This window comes from Mus caroli, chromosome 3 (assembly GCF_900094665.2).
Source record: "Mus caroli chromosome 3, CAROLI_EIJ_v1.1, whole genome shotgun sequence".
Lineage (NCBI taxonomy): Eukaryota > Metazoa > Chordata > Mammalia > Rodentia > Muridae > Mus > Mus caroli.
In genome coordinates this window covers 107,612,240-107,628,324 of record NC_034572.1, presented here as the reverse complement: position 1 = coordinate 107,628,324, position 16,085 = coordinate 107,612,240, and the positions used below count along the sequence as shown (strand labels likewise).

At 37.4% G+C, this 16,085-nt stretch overlaps 1 protein-coding gene across 1 annotated transcript; it reads left to right on the top strand.

The window, feature by feature from the left end:
• The first annotated feature begins 9,214 nt into the window (after positions 1-9,214).
• LOC110291397 (60S ribosomal protein L31) lies at positions 9,215-9,723 on the top strand. Its single transcript, XM_021158528.2, has one exon. It carries the CDS (start codon positions 9,293-9,295, stop codon positions 9,668-9,670), a length of 378 nt encoding a protein of 125 aa, XP_021014187.1. The 5' UTR covers positions 9,215-9,292; the 3' UTR covers positions 9,671-9,723.
• The last annotated feature ends 6,362 nt before the right edge of the window (positions 9,724-16,085 follow it).

Below are 16,085 nucleotides of genomic sequence, written 5' to 3'. Positions count from 1 at the left end.
GCTGTCTGCCTCTGTGGTCCTCACTCTAACCTGTACAGACTAAGTTCGGCGGAGTCCCGGATCCCAGAAGCTGTCTGCCTCTGTGGTCCTCACTCTAACCTGTACAGACTAAGTTCGGCGGAGTCCCGGAGCCAAGATGGTGCTCCCTGCAGGGCAGTTCACTGTCCTCCGGCTGGGGAAGTCCACAAATTTTATGTCACTATTGTAGCAGCATATCCTGTAGGCAACTCAAACTTGTGGGTCAAAGGATTTGCTTGTTTGCATTTCTCCTCTGGTAGAATGAAGGATAGCTTCCACTATCATGAGCACAAGGAAGTAGGGGGTGCAGGCTCTAGGTAGGTACCAGCTCAACCTCTTCAGATTCAATGATATATCTGTGTATTATATTACTTTCAGCAATAGGGCCTTGCTCTCATTTTGTGGAAGGCATCCAATGACTTTGACAATAGACTGAGTTGCTTGGCGTTTTACATTAGGTCTCTGTGGCCAATAACTCAATTGGTATCTCATTCCTGGCACCGGAGGTTTTGTTTGTGGCAAAAGATGTCTAATTGGGGCCTTGTCTGTCCATTATTTGTTGATTTCATTCATAGATAGATAGATAGATAGATAGATAGATAGATAGATAGATAATTATCATGATGTTTCAACTTAGGTTATTCTATGTCCTCTCAGATGGCCCTTATATTTAGCTGTTCCTTTCAGTGTTCACTGAGTGTTCATCTTTTCCCCTCTCCATTTAATCCTCCCTTTCATCTAATCTATTTCTACTTCCTAATGAAAACCTTCTCTCCCCACTAGTCCCTTACTCTATTCATAACCGCAGTTGTCAGACAGATAGCAGCATATGTATAGAGGGTTTAAAGCTAATTTACTTGAGCATACCTTACTTGATTGGTTAGAGATACCCCAGAATTTTTGAGGATATTCTGAGTAGTATTGTTTCCCTGATTTCTTTCTCAGACCATTTGTTATTTTTACATAGGAAGGTAACTGATTTTTGTGTGTTTATTTTGTATCCTGCTATCTTAGTAATGGTGTTTTTCAGCTGTAAAAGTTGCAAGGCAAAGTTTTTACAGTCTTTGATGTATAAGATCATATCTTTTACAAATAATGATAATTTGAGTTCGTTTTTCTATTTCTATCACGTTGATCTCCTTCAGTTGTAATATTGATCTAGCTAACACTTCAACTTCTATATTGAATAGAAATGGAGAGAGTGGACAACCTTGCCTTGTTCCTAATTTTAGTCGAAATATTTTGGGTTTCTCTCCACTTAGGTTTATATTGGCTATGTGTTTACTGTAAGTCATAAAGTGTTAACTTTATTATGCTAAGGTATGTCCCTTGTATCTCCAGGGACTTTTATTATGAAGAAGTATTGGGTTTTCTCACAGGATCTTCCTGGAACTAATGAGATGAACATGTGCATTTTATCTTTAATCTGTGTGGCGGGTTACATTTATTGGTTTATATATATGAACCATCCCTGCTTCTCTGAGATGAAGCCTACTTTATCATGGTGGATGATCTCTTTGATGTGTTCTTAGTTTCAGTTTACAAGTATTTTATTGATATTTTTTAAACCTATATTCATAAAGGAAATTGGTCTGTAATCCTCCAAGATTGTTGGGTCTTTATGTAGTTTGGGTATCAGGGTAATAATGGCCTCATAAATAAATTGGGCAATGTTTCTTATATTTCTACTTTGTGAAACATTTTGAAGAGTATTGGTGTTAACCCTTCTTTGAAAGATTGGTAGAATTTTGTGCTAAAGCCATTTTTCTTGTTGTGAGAATCTTAATTCCTGCCTCTATTTCATTAGGGGTTATAGGTTTGTTTAAATTTCTTTACTGATCTTGATTTAATTTTAACTGTGTGTGTGTGTGTGTGTGTGTGAGAGAGAGAGAGAGAGAGAGAGAGAGAGAGAGAGAGAGAGAGAGAGAAGAGAGAAGTGGTTTTCCCATCATGAAATTTAGCAAAGCCATTACAGCCCAATACTAGTCCTAAGTGCTCTGCTGAATCAACTTTCTTAACTTTAAGAAATACGTTCTTTCTTAACTCTCTTGCAAACACAGTTTTACTGAGCCAGTGACCCACATATCAAAATCCTACCTCTCAGATATGCAATTCTCTAAGTATCCGCAAGACTTCCTTTGTTGTCTTCTTGGCTCTAACATCTATGGGGGTGTCAACTTATGGTTACTAAATGTCATTCATGGCTCTCATATGTTCAACAGGGACTGGTTTCCTCATGTCTTCTTAGATGATGGAGACTTCACTGCAGAGTTACATTTGCTTCTTTCCTTTACTGACAAGCAAATTGATCTCATTTGCCCCTTTGCCCAACATCCCCATGAGCCAGGATTTGAGGGGTTCTTGTACTCTGTGTTTTAAAATCTCTAATTCAAGCTGTTTGAAAGACAATATTCCTTAATTACCATAGTTTTCCTTACTGTGCAGTGCTTAAGGCCTTGTCTGTCTGCAATGCTGAGCCACAGGACTTTCCTTTCTGTGTATTAAAGGTCAGAAATAAGAAGTATGTTTTATCATTTCTACATTGTTTATGCCTTCCTCCCTGTTTGATATTTCCCACTGGTTCCAAGAGTTTGTTCTTTAACACAAATCTAACTTGTATTCTCTGTTTCCTCTGTGTTGTTCCAACTGTAAGAAAAAACAAACCAACAGCTCAGGCTCCTCTTTTCTTCCCCTTTCCTGTCTAGTCAGAGTCACATGCAGAAGACATCGTCTGTATGTCTTTTTCTTATTGTAATTTGTCCTTTCTATGAGGAGTTCTTTTCAGGAAAATAGCTGAGCTTCAGATATAAGTCTCATTACCCATAGCATAGCTGTAGCAAGGACTATACATCTGCCATAACAGACTGCTTACTGTCAGGTATTTAATATATTTTCTATTCCACAGTTGTTGGAATTGGTTCCAATGTTCTGAATTAATCTGACTTCCAAAATTAAGAATCTGCATGTCCAAGCTGAAGGTTCTTGTCCTCAACTGGGTTTTGATCAATCAATAAAGAACCAAAAGCCATTGGCTGGTCAGATAGACTTGGGCAGGACCTTTAGATTTGCACAGGCTAGGAACTAGGAGAAAGGAATATGGATAATCACTGTGACTAGGGGGAGAAGGATGAGATGTAAGAGCTGCAAGAGAAAAGGCCAAGAAACTATGTAAGAATTTGGGTAAGTAGTCACTGTCCACTTCCTTGATTGGGCCTTGGATAATGGGAAGGATTAGGAGCATACAGTCTTTGAGCTAGTCACAGCATGTCTGAAATTATCTTGTGTGTGTGTGTGTGTGTGTGTGTGTGTGTGTGTGTTTCATTTGCAAATCTAGATTGCTCCTGGATGGGTGCTCATCTGTGACCTGCTAGGAGCCAAAGTGGTGTAGCCAACTACAGTGAGGAGACAACTCTATACACATGTAGTGGACTCCTCTCACCAAAGAAAGATGACACCATATATACATAAAGGAAAATATCAACCTGGGGTTTCCCATTAGAACACACTATGCCTTTAAATGCTCATCCATGGTAGAGTGTATTATCACCGATTGCAAGGAAATTTAGCTGTCACTATAGCATTGAAACAAAACACCTTGCACTGTGTGGACAATGATAAATATACTTTGGGTTTTGATTGAAGAAATATATTAAGTATATGTGAAGCAAGAGTAAAAGAATAAATACAAAGTACTAATAGAAAGAAGCATCAGAAAGATAACAAAATATTAAATCTGATTTTCATAACAGCTTCCTGGGCCCTCAAACTGTAACCAAAAATAAACTATCCCTACCTTTATTTGCCTCCTGCCAGTTATTCATGCACAGTATAAAAGTAACTAACCAAGGAAGACAGTGGAAAATTGTGCCTTTAATGGGATGGGTGGTATATGTCTTTAATTCCAGCACTCATTGTACAAAGAAGTGGACTGTGACTTCAAGCTTAACTGGAACCTGGCATTGCAAGCTCCTCGCTCCAAAGTAAGACTAAGGATAGCTCAGAAATACAATGCTTGCTTACCAAGCCAAAAAACACACAACAACAAAAACCAAACAAGCAAACCAAACTACCCTGAAAATAAAAAGAAAGAGAGCAACAATAAAGAAAACTCAAACTATAACTACAATTTTGTATTAATTGAAGACTTGTAGAATTTATACCAGATTTTCACAATCATCTTGTCTCAATAAGTACTTTTATTTAAAACATGTCTCACATCCTACCATTTAAGTTCTGACTATGCATTAATCCATTGCATATTACAATTTTATTTTTAAATGTGTGTTTAAATGACAAAGAGAGTTATCTGTTTTTATTATGTGATGAAGCCATGCCTCCACAGAAAAACTGGGTCAGTTAAAACAACAATAGCATGGCTCATGGTCACAGTGGCTTGATTTCCTAAGAGCAAAATCTTGTGGGAAATTTGGAATGTTCCTACGAAATGGCCAAATTTTTTCCAACAAATCAATATACACTTCAGTTTTATTTTACACAAATATGCAACATGCTTTGAGGATTTATAGAGCCCAGCTCATGAGGCCTCATCCAAGAAAAGAAGTACAAAATATATTTTTAAATTATTTACTAATAAGTCTGTCTTAATTCTTCTGTCTGACTTTTATCTGGAGACTGCAGAAAGAAAGGTGGGGAAATTTAAACATAGATCATTATCAGAATAATGGAATAGTTTTAAAAGGTATCCATGAATCTCTTCACATTTAGAGTGATGTGAATAATAATGGACCAAGCAGATTTATATATTTGAATGTTTCTTCTCCAGTTGGTGGACCTGTTTAGGAAGGGTTTGAAAGTATGACGTTATTGTAAGGGTATATCTTTGGGATTGGGCTTTAAGGTTTTAAAAAGTCTATGCCAGTCCAAATTCTCTCTCTCTCCTTCTCTCTCTCTCTCTCTCTCTCTCTCTCTCTCTCTCTCTCTCTCTCTCTCTCTCTCTCACTCTCACTCTCACTCTCGTTCTCTGCCTCCTTCGGGTAGATCAGATGTAAACTCTCAGCTACTCTTTCAACAACATGCCTGTCTTCCTGCCATATTCCATGATGGCCATGAACTCTAACCTTTTGAAACTGTAAACCATTATTAAATACATTCTTCTATAAGTTGCCCTGGCCATGGTACTTTGTCTTGGGAATTAAAAAGTAAGGCAACATGGAAGCTAATTTAGCTTGAATATTCCATAATAACTAAGCTCTTGTGAGTGAAAATATAATATTGTCTTTTTTCCCTTGATGTATTTTTGTAGGCCACTGTGAATTATAATATTTAATGAGTAATTTGGTGGCCATATTGAGTGTATTATTAGTTATACCACTTCTACTCCACCTATACAGCAACAGCAACACCCACAAACAAGGATCCCAATGGAAGGTGAATGTAAGGGAGAGATTGGGATACATATGATCAAAATGGTTTGAAACTCTTAAAGAATAATACAAATTATACTTTAAAAGATCTATGTAAAATAGAAACAAAAAGGAAAACTTTGGAAAAAAGGATAGGTACAATGGTCTTCAAATGCAAAAGAGGCAATGTGGCCTAATAATTTAATAACTTTTTTTTAGCTTACATATAAAGTAGAAAAGGAAATATCAACTCTGCTTGAGGCTATAGTTTATTATGAGACTCCTTGGTCATCTAAAAAGGCTTGAAATTGTCAAAGAATTAAATAAATAAGTAAATTAATATACAAAATTCATGAAAACATCATTTGAAAACCTATGAAAATGCAAAACATTGAATTCAAAAGAATTCATTACTTAAAGATATGATGAAAGAAAACAACATGAGTAAAGATTTTAAGAGAAGCTTTGTTTTATGAAATTTTTAAATGAAATAGACATGTTTACTTTTTGATAATTGAAATTATTTGATTCTATTTTGTGATTAAAACACATGTTTCTCATGATTCCTATTGAAAAAACAGTTTTTTGTTTTGTGGACAGCAAGGAAATGTAAATAAGAAGTAAATGCCCAATATATCCCCTGCCTTTTTCTGACATAAAACATGCTCACTTATAATTTTGAAAATAGACTTCTAAGTCCCAGAAAGTTTTTACAATTATCAGCCAGGAAACAGTCTACATGTTGAAGGACATCAGGGAACAGACAGTAGTAGTAGGATACTTCCTGGTGGATATTCCATGGCAATGGGGAAAGATAAATAAACTAGATTAGTATAAGTCTGATAGAAATGGCACTGGCTATGAAGAAAATCCAAGAAGAGTTTCAGGCTAAGTTGCAATTTAAATAAAACAAATCAAACACAAGCCCTAATGCATTATAAAAGTACTTTCATATTAAAGATTTGAGACAAGCATTAATGCGGACATGGGCACCTCTGTGTTTGACACACAGCTGATGGAGAGCACAGCAGAGGCCTCAAATGATATCCTTGTCAGTGGACTGGAAATGGGAAAAGAGGAAGAAGAGGAAGGAGATGGGTGCAGGAACTATGCAGAGCCTTAGAGAAGGTTCAAGGGTCCATATATTTTTATGAATTAGATGTGAACCCTTCTGAGAATTTTTTTGATATGATCTGACAGTTGTAAAAGATGTACTCTGGCTTTCATGAAGTTCCAGTAAAGAAAGAAAGAGTTCAGACATATAAATGGAAAGCTCTTGTAGTGATCTAGCAGATGATGGTGCCCTACAGTCCTGGCAAATTAGCATTTGGAAGTACTTTCTGTTAATGTGTTAATAGTCCTGGGAACTGTGGAAAGTTAAAGCCCGCCCTATATTTGTTTTTGAAGCAACATGAGGCAAATGAAATAAAAGGGGCACCCTAACAGAGACACACATGATTCTGGCATGTGCAAATTTTAATGTTATTGCTGTAGGTATATGAGTTTGCATATTAATGGTTTGGCCACAAAAGGGCTGAATGACAAACAAGCAGCAACCTTCTTCCTTAATTAAATGTTTATAGAGGTTTGGAAAGTTTTTCCATGAGCCATGAAGAAAAACATGTACAAAAAAAAAAAGAACAAAATAAGGTTTTGAAATTTAGTTTAAGAACTAAATGAGGTTTTCTAACAATACTCTTTTTGGTCTTTTCCTCTTTATTTTTTTAATCTCTCTCTCTTTCTTTCTTTCTTTCTTTCTTTCTTTCTTTCTTTCTTTCTTTCTTTCTTTCTTTCTTTCCTTCTTTCTTTTTTTAATGTACTCATCTGTATCTAACAAGATATCCAGCACTATTTGTGTGCTTTTATGAGGTTGGCTACTTGGAAAAAGTTATAGGGCCTCTATAAAATGGAGAAAATGATCCCTTGTTGGCTAAAAGTGCATTCTACTGACCAAATAGTCTCACAACTTCTGAAAAGGCCTAAGGAAAATTTTGTAAGTGTTTGGGAGTTGCTACTTTTGAGCCAGAGATCAATTCTCTGTCTGCTTCCCTCCCGCCCTCTTGATTCCCCAATGCATCCATAAAAAACAAAACAAAACAAAAACAAAAACAACAAACAAACAAAAACCCAGCAGTGTCTTCAAGACAAGGCAGCTTCTATAAAATGTCATCATCTGTGAAACCCATATCAACTCCCTGCTGGATGACTTAGAACAAAACACAGTCATCTTTTAAATTTTTTCACTGAATGCACTAAACATATGGTATAATACGCATTGTGAATAATACTATCATCTGGTTTGGCTTATACCACTAACCCCTTAATTACAAAACAATTTCTAAATGAGCAATTTACTAAACAATGATTAAGGTTTATTTTGTGTTTTTTTAGAAGCTTAAAAATGTTGTTCCAATTATTGCAGAATATCTCAGAGTTGGCATTTTAAGAGGAATTCAGACGGCTAAGATTTGAATAAGCGACTATCATATCCAGATGATGGGCAATTGTTCCTGTCAGCTGCCCGAGGAGCTGCTAATCATGACTCCCACAGTGGGCTTGTGATTCCCATCAGCCTGCTACCCACATGCTGCCCAAGGCCAACAAATGAGATGTCTGCCCTGGATTAGGTTTCTAATCACAGTTTTAATAGACATAACGAGCTAAAATTCATGTATCTAAGTAATATATTGTGTCTAGTCTCATATAAACAGTATTCTACTACTAAAATGAAAATTTACCTGTCTGAGATAAATACCAGTAAATGATCAATAAATACATTTTATGAGGAATTTTAGTTCGTTAATATATAACCTCGGGAAATAATTTGCTCCTTTAAAAATGAAACTTGGGGCTGGAGAGATGGCTCAGAGGTTAAGAGCACTGACTGCTCTTCCAGAAGTCCTGAGTTCAATTCCCAGCAGCCACATGGTGGCTCACAACCATCTGTAATGGGATCCGATGCCTTCCTCTGGTATGTTGGAAGACAGCTACAGTGTACTCCCATACATAAAATAAATGAATAATTTTTAAAAATAATAAAAAAATAAAAATGAAACTTTTGAACATGTTAGTGATTGTTTTACAATATTATTGAAATGGAATAAGACTATAGTTTGAGTCATTCACACTTAAATTTTCAACAGATTTAGTTAAGGTTATTTTATTTTATGTCATATTTAAATGTTACCTCCTATTTCCTTTCTTTTTATATTATAGATTTTATTAACTTCAATTTTAAATTTTAGTTATATTAGCCTGAATTAGTGATATTAATTTGGTTCTATGGTACTGTGGGATAGCTAGGTTCAAACAGTGCACTTCAAACCGTTCCTATTTACATTTGGAACATATCTTTTCTTTCTTGCATTTAACAGCACCAATATGCATGGCAGTTATTACTTTAATGATCATTGGCTATCAAGCAACTGATTCCATACACTATTGTCTTAAATATTAATCCCACCTGAAGAGAGTAAGCCACTACCACAATTTTTGAGGAAAATTAGAAGCAAGCATTATTAAATATTAACCAGGATGCTGGACTGTGGCCAAGGCTACACCCAGGATTTCCAGACTGGTCTACAGAGTGAGTTCCAAGACAGCCATGGCTACACAGAGAAACCCTGTCTCTAATCCTCTTCAACCACCACCCCCCAAAAAGGCAAAATGAAAAGGCTCTGTACTTCCCACCTTTGTCAAATCAGGTACAAAAATACATGCTGAAGTACTTTCTGCTTATACACCTACATGTGATCAAGCACATATAGGTGTATAAGTGCAGTTGCGGCCACCAAGCTTCTTTTTTACAGAAACAAAAACATGGCCTCCCCGTGACCCGGAAGTTGTACGGCTACGCGACTTTCCTTCCCACAAACCCTCGCGCCCTTCCTTTCCTACTTGGGCCCTGCAGAATGGCTCCCGCAAAGAAGGGTGGCGAGAAGAAGAAGGGCCGTTCTGCCATCAACGAGGTGGTGACCCGAGAATACACCATCAACATTCACAAGCGCATCCATGGAGTGGGCTTCAAGAAGCGTGCTCCTCGGGCACTCAAAGAAATTCGGAAGTTTGCCATGAAGGAAATGGGGACACCAGATGTGCGCATTGACACCAGGCTCAATAAGGCCGTCTGGGCCAAGGGAATAAGGAACGTTCCATATCGCATCCGAGTGCGCTTGTCCAGAAAACGTAATGAGGATGAAGATTCCCCAAACAAGCTCTATACGCTGGTGACTTACGTGCCTGTTACCACATTCAAAAATCTACAGACGGTCAATGTGGATGAGAACTAACCTGCTCATGTCAAATAAAGTTGCACAACTGCAAAAAAAAAAAAAAAAAAAAAGAAACAAAAACATGTGGCTTGTTACCTTAGATGAACAGCTCCCAGTATTCCAGGAAGTTCTCTCTCCTTGGGCAAATATGTCTTTACAGTTTAGAGGAATATTTGATTTTAGTTTGTTTGTTTGTTTGTTTGGTTGGTTGGTTGGTTGGTTTTTACATATATTTATTCACATTACCTCCCAACTGATGTCCTTTTTCTTGGTTCCAACAACCACAATCCCTCTCCCCATTCCCCTAGCCCCTTCTCCTCTGAGAGGATAAAGAACTTCCCACTAAAGATCCCTCTACCCTAGCATATCAAGTCTCTGCAGGGCGAGACATATCCTCTCCCATTGAGGCCAATCAAGGCAGCCCAGTTAGGAGAAGGTATTCCACAGCTTTAGCTCTAGTTGTGGGGGCACCCACATGAAGACCAAGGTGGATATTTGCTTCATATTTCCAAGGGAGCCTAGGTCCAGCCTATATATGCACTTTGTTTGGTGGTTCAGTCTCTGAGATCCGCAAGGGTCCAGGTTAGTTAACTCTGATAGGCTTCCTGTGGAGTTCCTATTCCCTTTGGGGGCCCTCAATTCCTCTTCCAACTCTTTTATAAGAGTCCCTAAGCTCCATCCAATGTTTGGCTATGGGTCTCTGCATCTGTCTAAGTCAGCTGCTGTGTAGAGCCTCTCAGAGGACAGTCACGCTAGACTCCTGTCTGCAAACATAACAGAGTATCATTAATACTGTTAAGGACTGGCGCTTGCCCATGGGATAGGTTTCTAGTTGGGAAAGTTATTGCTTGGTAACTCCCTCAGTCTCTGCTCCATCCTTTGTTCCTTCATTTCTTGTAGACAATTTAAATTTGGTGTTGAAAGTTTTGTGGGCATATTGATGTTCCTATCACTACATTGGAGCTCCTACCTGGCTACAGAAGGTGGCTTCTTTAGGTTCCATAGCCCCAGTGTTGTGAATCTTAGCTAAGATCATCTCATTAATTCTTGGGAGCCTCTTCTATACAGGGACACTGGAATGTCCTCCTCCTCCTCCTCTTTCTCCTCCTCTCCCTCCTTTTCCTCTTTCTTCTTTTTTTCTAACCTGGAATTTCTATGCTAAAGATTTTACATTCAGTTCTACCTTACTCTTTTCCAGGAACAAATGTATATCAGTTGAAATGAAGCTCTATTTAACCACGAATTAATAATTAGACTTATTTTTAGTACACTTGGGACATAAAAACAAAATTCATTTTGCTACAAGATTATCTAACTTAATCGTCTCTAGAAATCATTGCTATTATTTCCTGACATATTTCTGGCTCTTAACTCACATCCACTAACAATTTTACAGGTGACTATGGTACACTTGACAAAACACCCTCAATGTGTAGGGTCTAATCAACAGAAATGATAGAAATAACTGTCACAAGCTTTCCTGTGGGGCAGTGAGCTATGCACATACAGCCTGGTCCCCAGTGGAGCACAGGCCTTGAACTCCAGTGATCCTAAGGGACAGCAGGTATTCAGCCACACCTCCTGGGCCCCTGGCTCCTTTTGCAGCTACAGCCAACCCCCCACAGCCCCTCGCAATGAGGTGTGTGACCATCAGTCATATAGGCAGTGCCCCAAACTCCAGGTATTCTGTCTGGACTTCACCCCCACAGGTACCTGGCAACAGTCAGGTATGCTCTGCCCCACAGTTACCTGGCAACAGCCAGGTAGCCCCAGCCCACTATAAAAGGGGCTGTTTGCCCCCTCCTCCCTCTCTTACCCTCTTGCTCTTACTGTCTTGCCCTCTTGCTTCTGTTCTCCCTGTCTTCTGTTCCCCCCTCTCTCCACGTGGTCATGGCCGGCCCCTACTTCTCTACTCTTCTCCCTCTCTCTGCCTTTCTACAATAAACACCTTAAAACAATAGGCTGCCTCTTCTCATTAGGATCCACCATGCTGGAGCAATGGAGCAGGACTTCCTCTAAAGAGCCACGTGTCTCCAGAGGCCCCTTTGCGCTCCAGACAAGGCCACCAGACAACCCAAGCTGCTGAGCAAGCCAAAGACTCTCCTCCCTGGCCTTGTCTCTTCAGCCCCAGGCCAGAATCACACTCCTTGCAGGCCTAGTGACTCTAAGCCAATTCCAGCAAGTTCCACGGGAACCTCAGACTGCGACTTCTCAACACCCAGAGCAGGATCCCGCGGCTTCTCACAGTCCAATGCCTACCCGGTGGCGTGGGGGTTCTCTCCCGCACCCCAGCAGCCCAATCCCTGGACTGGACATGAGATTCCATTTTTCACCCACACTTTCCAATACCCATTTGCTTATCAGCCAATGCTTATCTCAATCTTTTACTGTCACTAATAATGTTGTTGAAAGTTACAGGATTCAAATAATATTCCCAACCATGCAGCTTAAGAGACAGATGTCACTACCTGTGCTTGTTTCTCCTGTAATGTGACCTTTATATTCAGTTTGTTTGCCTATCTAAGTTACCTTCATGTTTACAAACCTTTGCCTTCTAAAGACACAAGTTCTGCAATCTTTAACAGTTCATACCTTCCCACATCCTTTTTCTATGTCTTTTATTTTCTTTAAACCTTTTAGTAAATTAAATTTTATAGACAAAATCCTCTCCAATTTCTTTGAAACATTTTTTCCAACCATTGATTTCATTCTAATTTATCACATCCAGTTTTGTTTTTGTTTTTAATACAGATAGTGGAATTGATTACTTCAAACTTTAATCCTCTTCTATGTCCTCATAAAATTATCTAATTCCTTTCTACATTCCACCTGAGTATATGAAGATACTATCAAATAAATAAAAACCCAAAGCAGTAAAATAAATAAATAAATAAATAAATAAAGTAGAATAAAATAAAACATTGAATATTATGCTATGCACAGCATTTAAGTTTTTCAACTTGAGCTAGAACTAAAGCAATATACTCACATCCAACTTCATTGTAATCCAGGACAAATATTTTTATTTCCAAACTCACTGTAGAAGGAACTCTCTTACCCCTTTGCTGCATCCAGAATTCTCATTTTGTTAAAAGAAAGAAGGAAGGAAATGAAATGATAAAAAGAAAAAGAAATGAAATGAAAAATTAAAACAAAACAAAACAAATAACAAAGAAAAGTTCACACTTTTCTATAGTCCTTTGCCAGTTTTAATTGCATAAGTTTGAGAATTTCATACATGAATACCATATATATATAATTTCCACGCCTCCCTCTTCAACTCTTCCGGTGCCCTCCTATGCTTAGTTAAGAGTTTGACATCTTCTATGATTATTATTGATACACATATATACACATACAACTCACATAGCCAATTTTTGTTTTGTAGTTCTGTTTTGAAACAGAGTATCATTATGTAGCCATTATTTGTCTGTGAGTCCCTGAGGAGACCTTGGTGACTTACCTTAAACTTCCAGTGCTGAAAATAAAATAATGCACCTGCCTGTCGTCTATGAACCTGCTAGAGCTGCCCTCATTCACCTGTCAGTGCTGCCCTCATGCACATATGCTTAGGGATAACCAGTGGGATTAGATGCTCTATCAAGATGCTTGTCTCTGAAGACGACTGAGCAATGTACACTAGTCTAAACTCATGCTCAAAGTGTGCCTCAATGTTCCTGTGGGAAGTTGAACTTCTTCCCTCTGGTCTTGAGCAGGACATACTGTGTTATTAAGTCTTTCTCTTACATTATTCCTTCCTTACAATGCATAGATGTGTTTCTTTTCTCCCATCTTAACAAGTGCAGCAAAACACTGCTTTTTATTTGTTTCTCTTTACTGCACACTTTCTCAGCATTCTCAACAAAACCTCATTGCATCCACACAGATTGTACTCTCTATAGTAAAAAAAAAAAAAAAATCCCACCTGGGATATTCAAAAGGCAATTAGATCTATTTATGATGTTTGACATTTGGACCATCTCACCTCATTCTTACTCTCTCAGTCTTTCCTTCCCTTCCTACATAATAGCATGTACATGTAAGTAGTGAAGTGTTTATATGATATGTTTATTACATCTCAAAATATATATTCTTTGTCCTGTCCCTAAACTAAGAGTCCTGTAAATTTTAATCCTGTATTTCATGTAGGGTTTGTAATGTTTGTCTTCCATCTAACTGTTTGCATATCCTAGTCCTAAATACTCTCTAAATGGCCTCTCAAATCTTTTATAGGTTATAGAATGAATTAATCTCTTTAATGTTTAATATTTCCTTTGAGGATATGGATTTCTACAGAAGCTTGCAATGAGGGAAAATGTCTTAAGGAGAATAACAGTAATTTGTCTTCTGTCACTCCTATTGCACTTTGAAATTGTAAAGAAGTATTCAAAATCATATAATATTCCTTAATTTCTATGTGCACAACCTCAGTTAAAAAATTGAAATCTTAGCCCAGGGCCATGTGACCTACATGCAGTCCTAGCGTCTGAAGACAAGGCTAGGAGAAGATAGAGTTCAGAGTTAGCAAGATCTTGTCTTCAAAACTCAAAATATTCAAACAACAAAACTTGGAAATCTTATATCCATTTAATCACCTTTCTCTAAACTTCTACTTTGTGAATAGAAATTGCTATAGAAAAATCACACTTATTTGATATCTGTGCCTCTTCAGTACACAATGACATACCCGAGCTACAGATGAGTCAATTTAATTACTCCAATGTTGTTTTTACAGTTCCAGTACATCTTTGAAATTATAGATGAAATTGGTCATTTTCTTGGAAAATAAAAAATAGCTAAATCACTTACAATAAAAATAGAGTATTAAATGACTTGTTTTTATAAATGGAAATTTTCCTTTATCTTTCCAAAACACAAGCTTATGTCAATATTTAATTTTAAAGACTACTTAATACAATTTATTTTTGTTTCTAGAGACTTCTATTCCATAGGAATGAAATGTAAAATTGAGTTCAGTACTTAATTGAAATTCCAAGAACAATACAGACAAACTAAATTTATGAATGTCGATGAGTATTTGATAATAAAATGACAACCATTATAAGATTATATGACCCAGTGGGTTTAATTACAGGAATACATGAACAGATAAATAATAATCATGGTGATAACTCAAAGGACAAAAATCCAGTTGGCCACCTCATAGATGTTACTGAGGCATTTGATAGAATCTAACAAGTATTTGTTTTTGCTAATCACATGAAATTGTTCTTAAAGGAATGTTCTATAAATGAAAACTACACATAGCTCTTTAAAATTTAACATTACGCTTTAATGGAAAATACTGGAGGCATCACCAGTAAAAAAGAAAAAAAAATGTATCTCTAAATGTCAGTAGAGCACTATCAGTAAGTGTTGTTATATGTTATTCATGAATATGAATTTCCAATGTAAACAGATGCCTTTACCATACAGGGTGTGTGTGTGTGTGTGTGTGTGTGTGTGTGTGTGTGTGTGTGTGTGTGTTTTAACACTTTGTGGCTTGAACTTTGTTTTTGATATCTACCTTACTATGTCAACTTATGCTTTAAATGTGTATTTTCTGGGTTTATTTTGTTAGTTGAAAAAGCTTTTTTCCTTAACACTCCTTTTTATGTCAACTGTAAAGTGAAGCCTTTATAAGTATTACAGTATCAGGTTTAAAAAAAATACAGAAATGGGCTGAGGATGTAACTCAGTTTCTGGAGTGTGTCTAAAACATGGAGACTGGAGCTCAGTTCCCAGCATAAGATAAACGAGCTGGAGCAGTGAATATGTGTAGTCCTTAGAACTGTAAGGTTGCTGCTGCAGGATCAGAAGCTCAGCACCATCGCCTGCTACTGAGTTCAAGGGCAGCTTGACATAAGACCTTGTCAAAGAAAAAATAAAGTAAGAAAATCTAGGAAAATGAAAACTGGAACAAGGAAACTGCACATCTAATAAACAGTTAGTATATGCTCTTCCTGAAGCACTGACATGGTCACATAAACCTGAACTTCTGAGAAAAACACAAGTAGCAATGCACATATGTCTGTCTATATAGTCTAAACAGAGGTATTCATTGAGATGTCAGAGGCAACCTCATCCTCTCAGATTACTACTATTTGTGAATGACCACAGCCTGAGCCTGGAGGTCAACCCTGAGACAATGTTGAGAGAACAGTTCCATGTTATCAGAGATACTCTGACTCACTACAAGAGGACAAGGACTTAGGTTATTGACCTTCGTCTCTCTGAACACTGGGGCATTTTAATAGAAGTGTCCTTTGTTCCCTTTCTACCCTGCAAGTTTCTTATAGTTAAACTCTAAGAACTATACTAACTATACAGAAGTATGATAGATTGGTCAGAAAATGTGGAATGGTGGAATGATCAAAATGGAGCCAGGGATAAATGATTAAACTGATATGTAATTTCTGAGGAAGTAGCTCAC

What these genes read in the sequence shown, in the direction of transcription:
- LOC110291397 (XM_021158528.2), top strand. Translation starts at nt 9,293, where the DNA reads ATGGCTCCCGCAAAGAAGGGTGGCGAGAAGAAGAAGGGCCGTTCTGCC.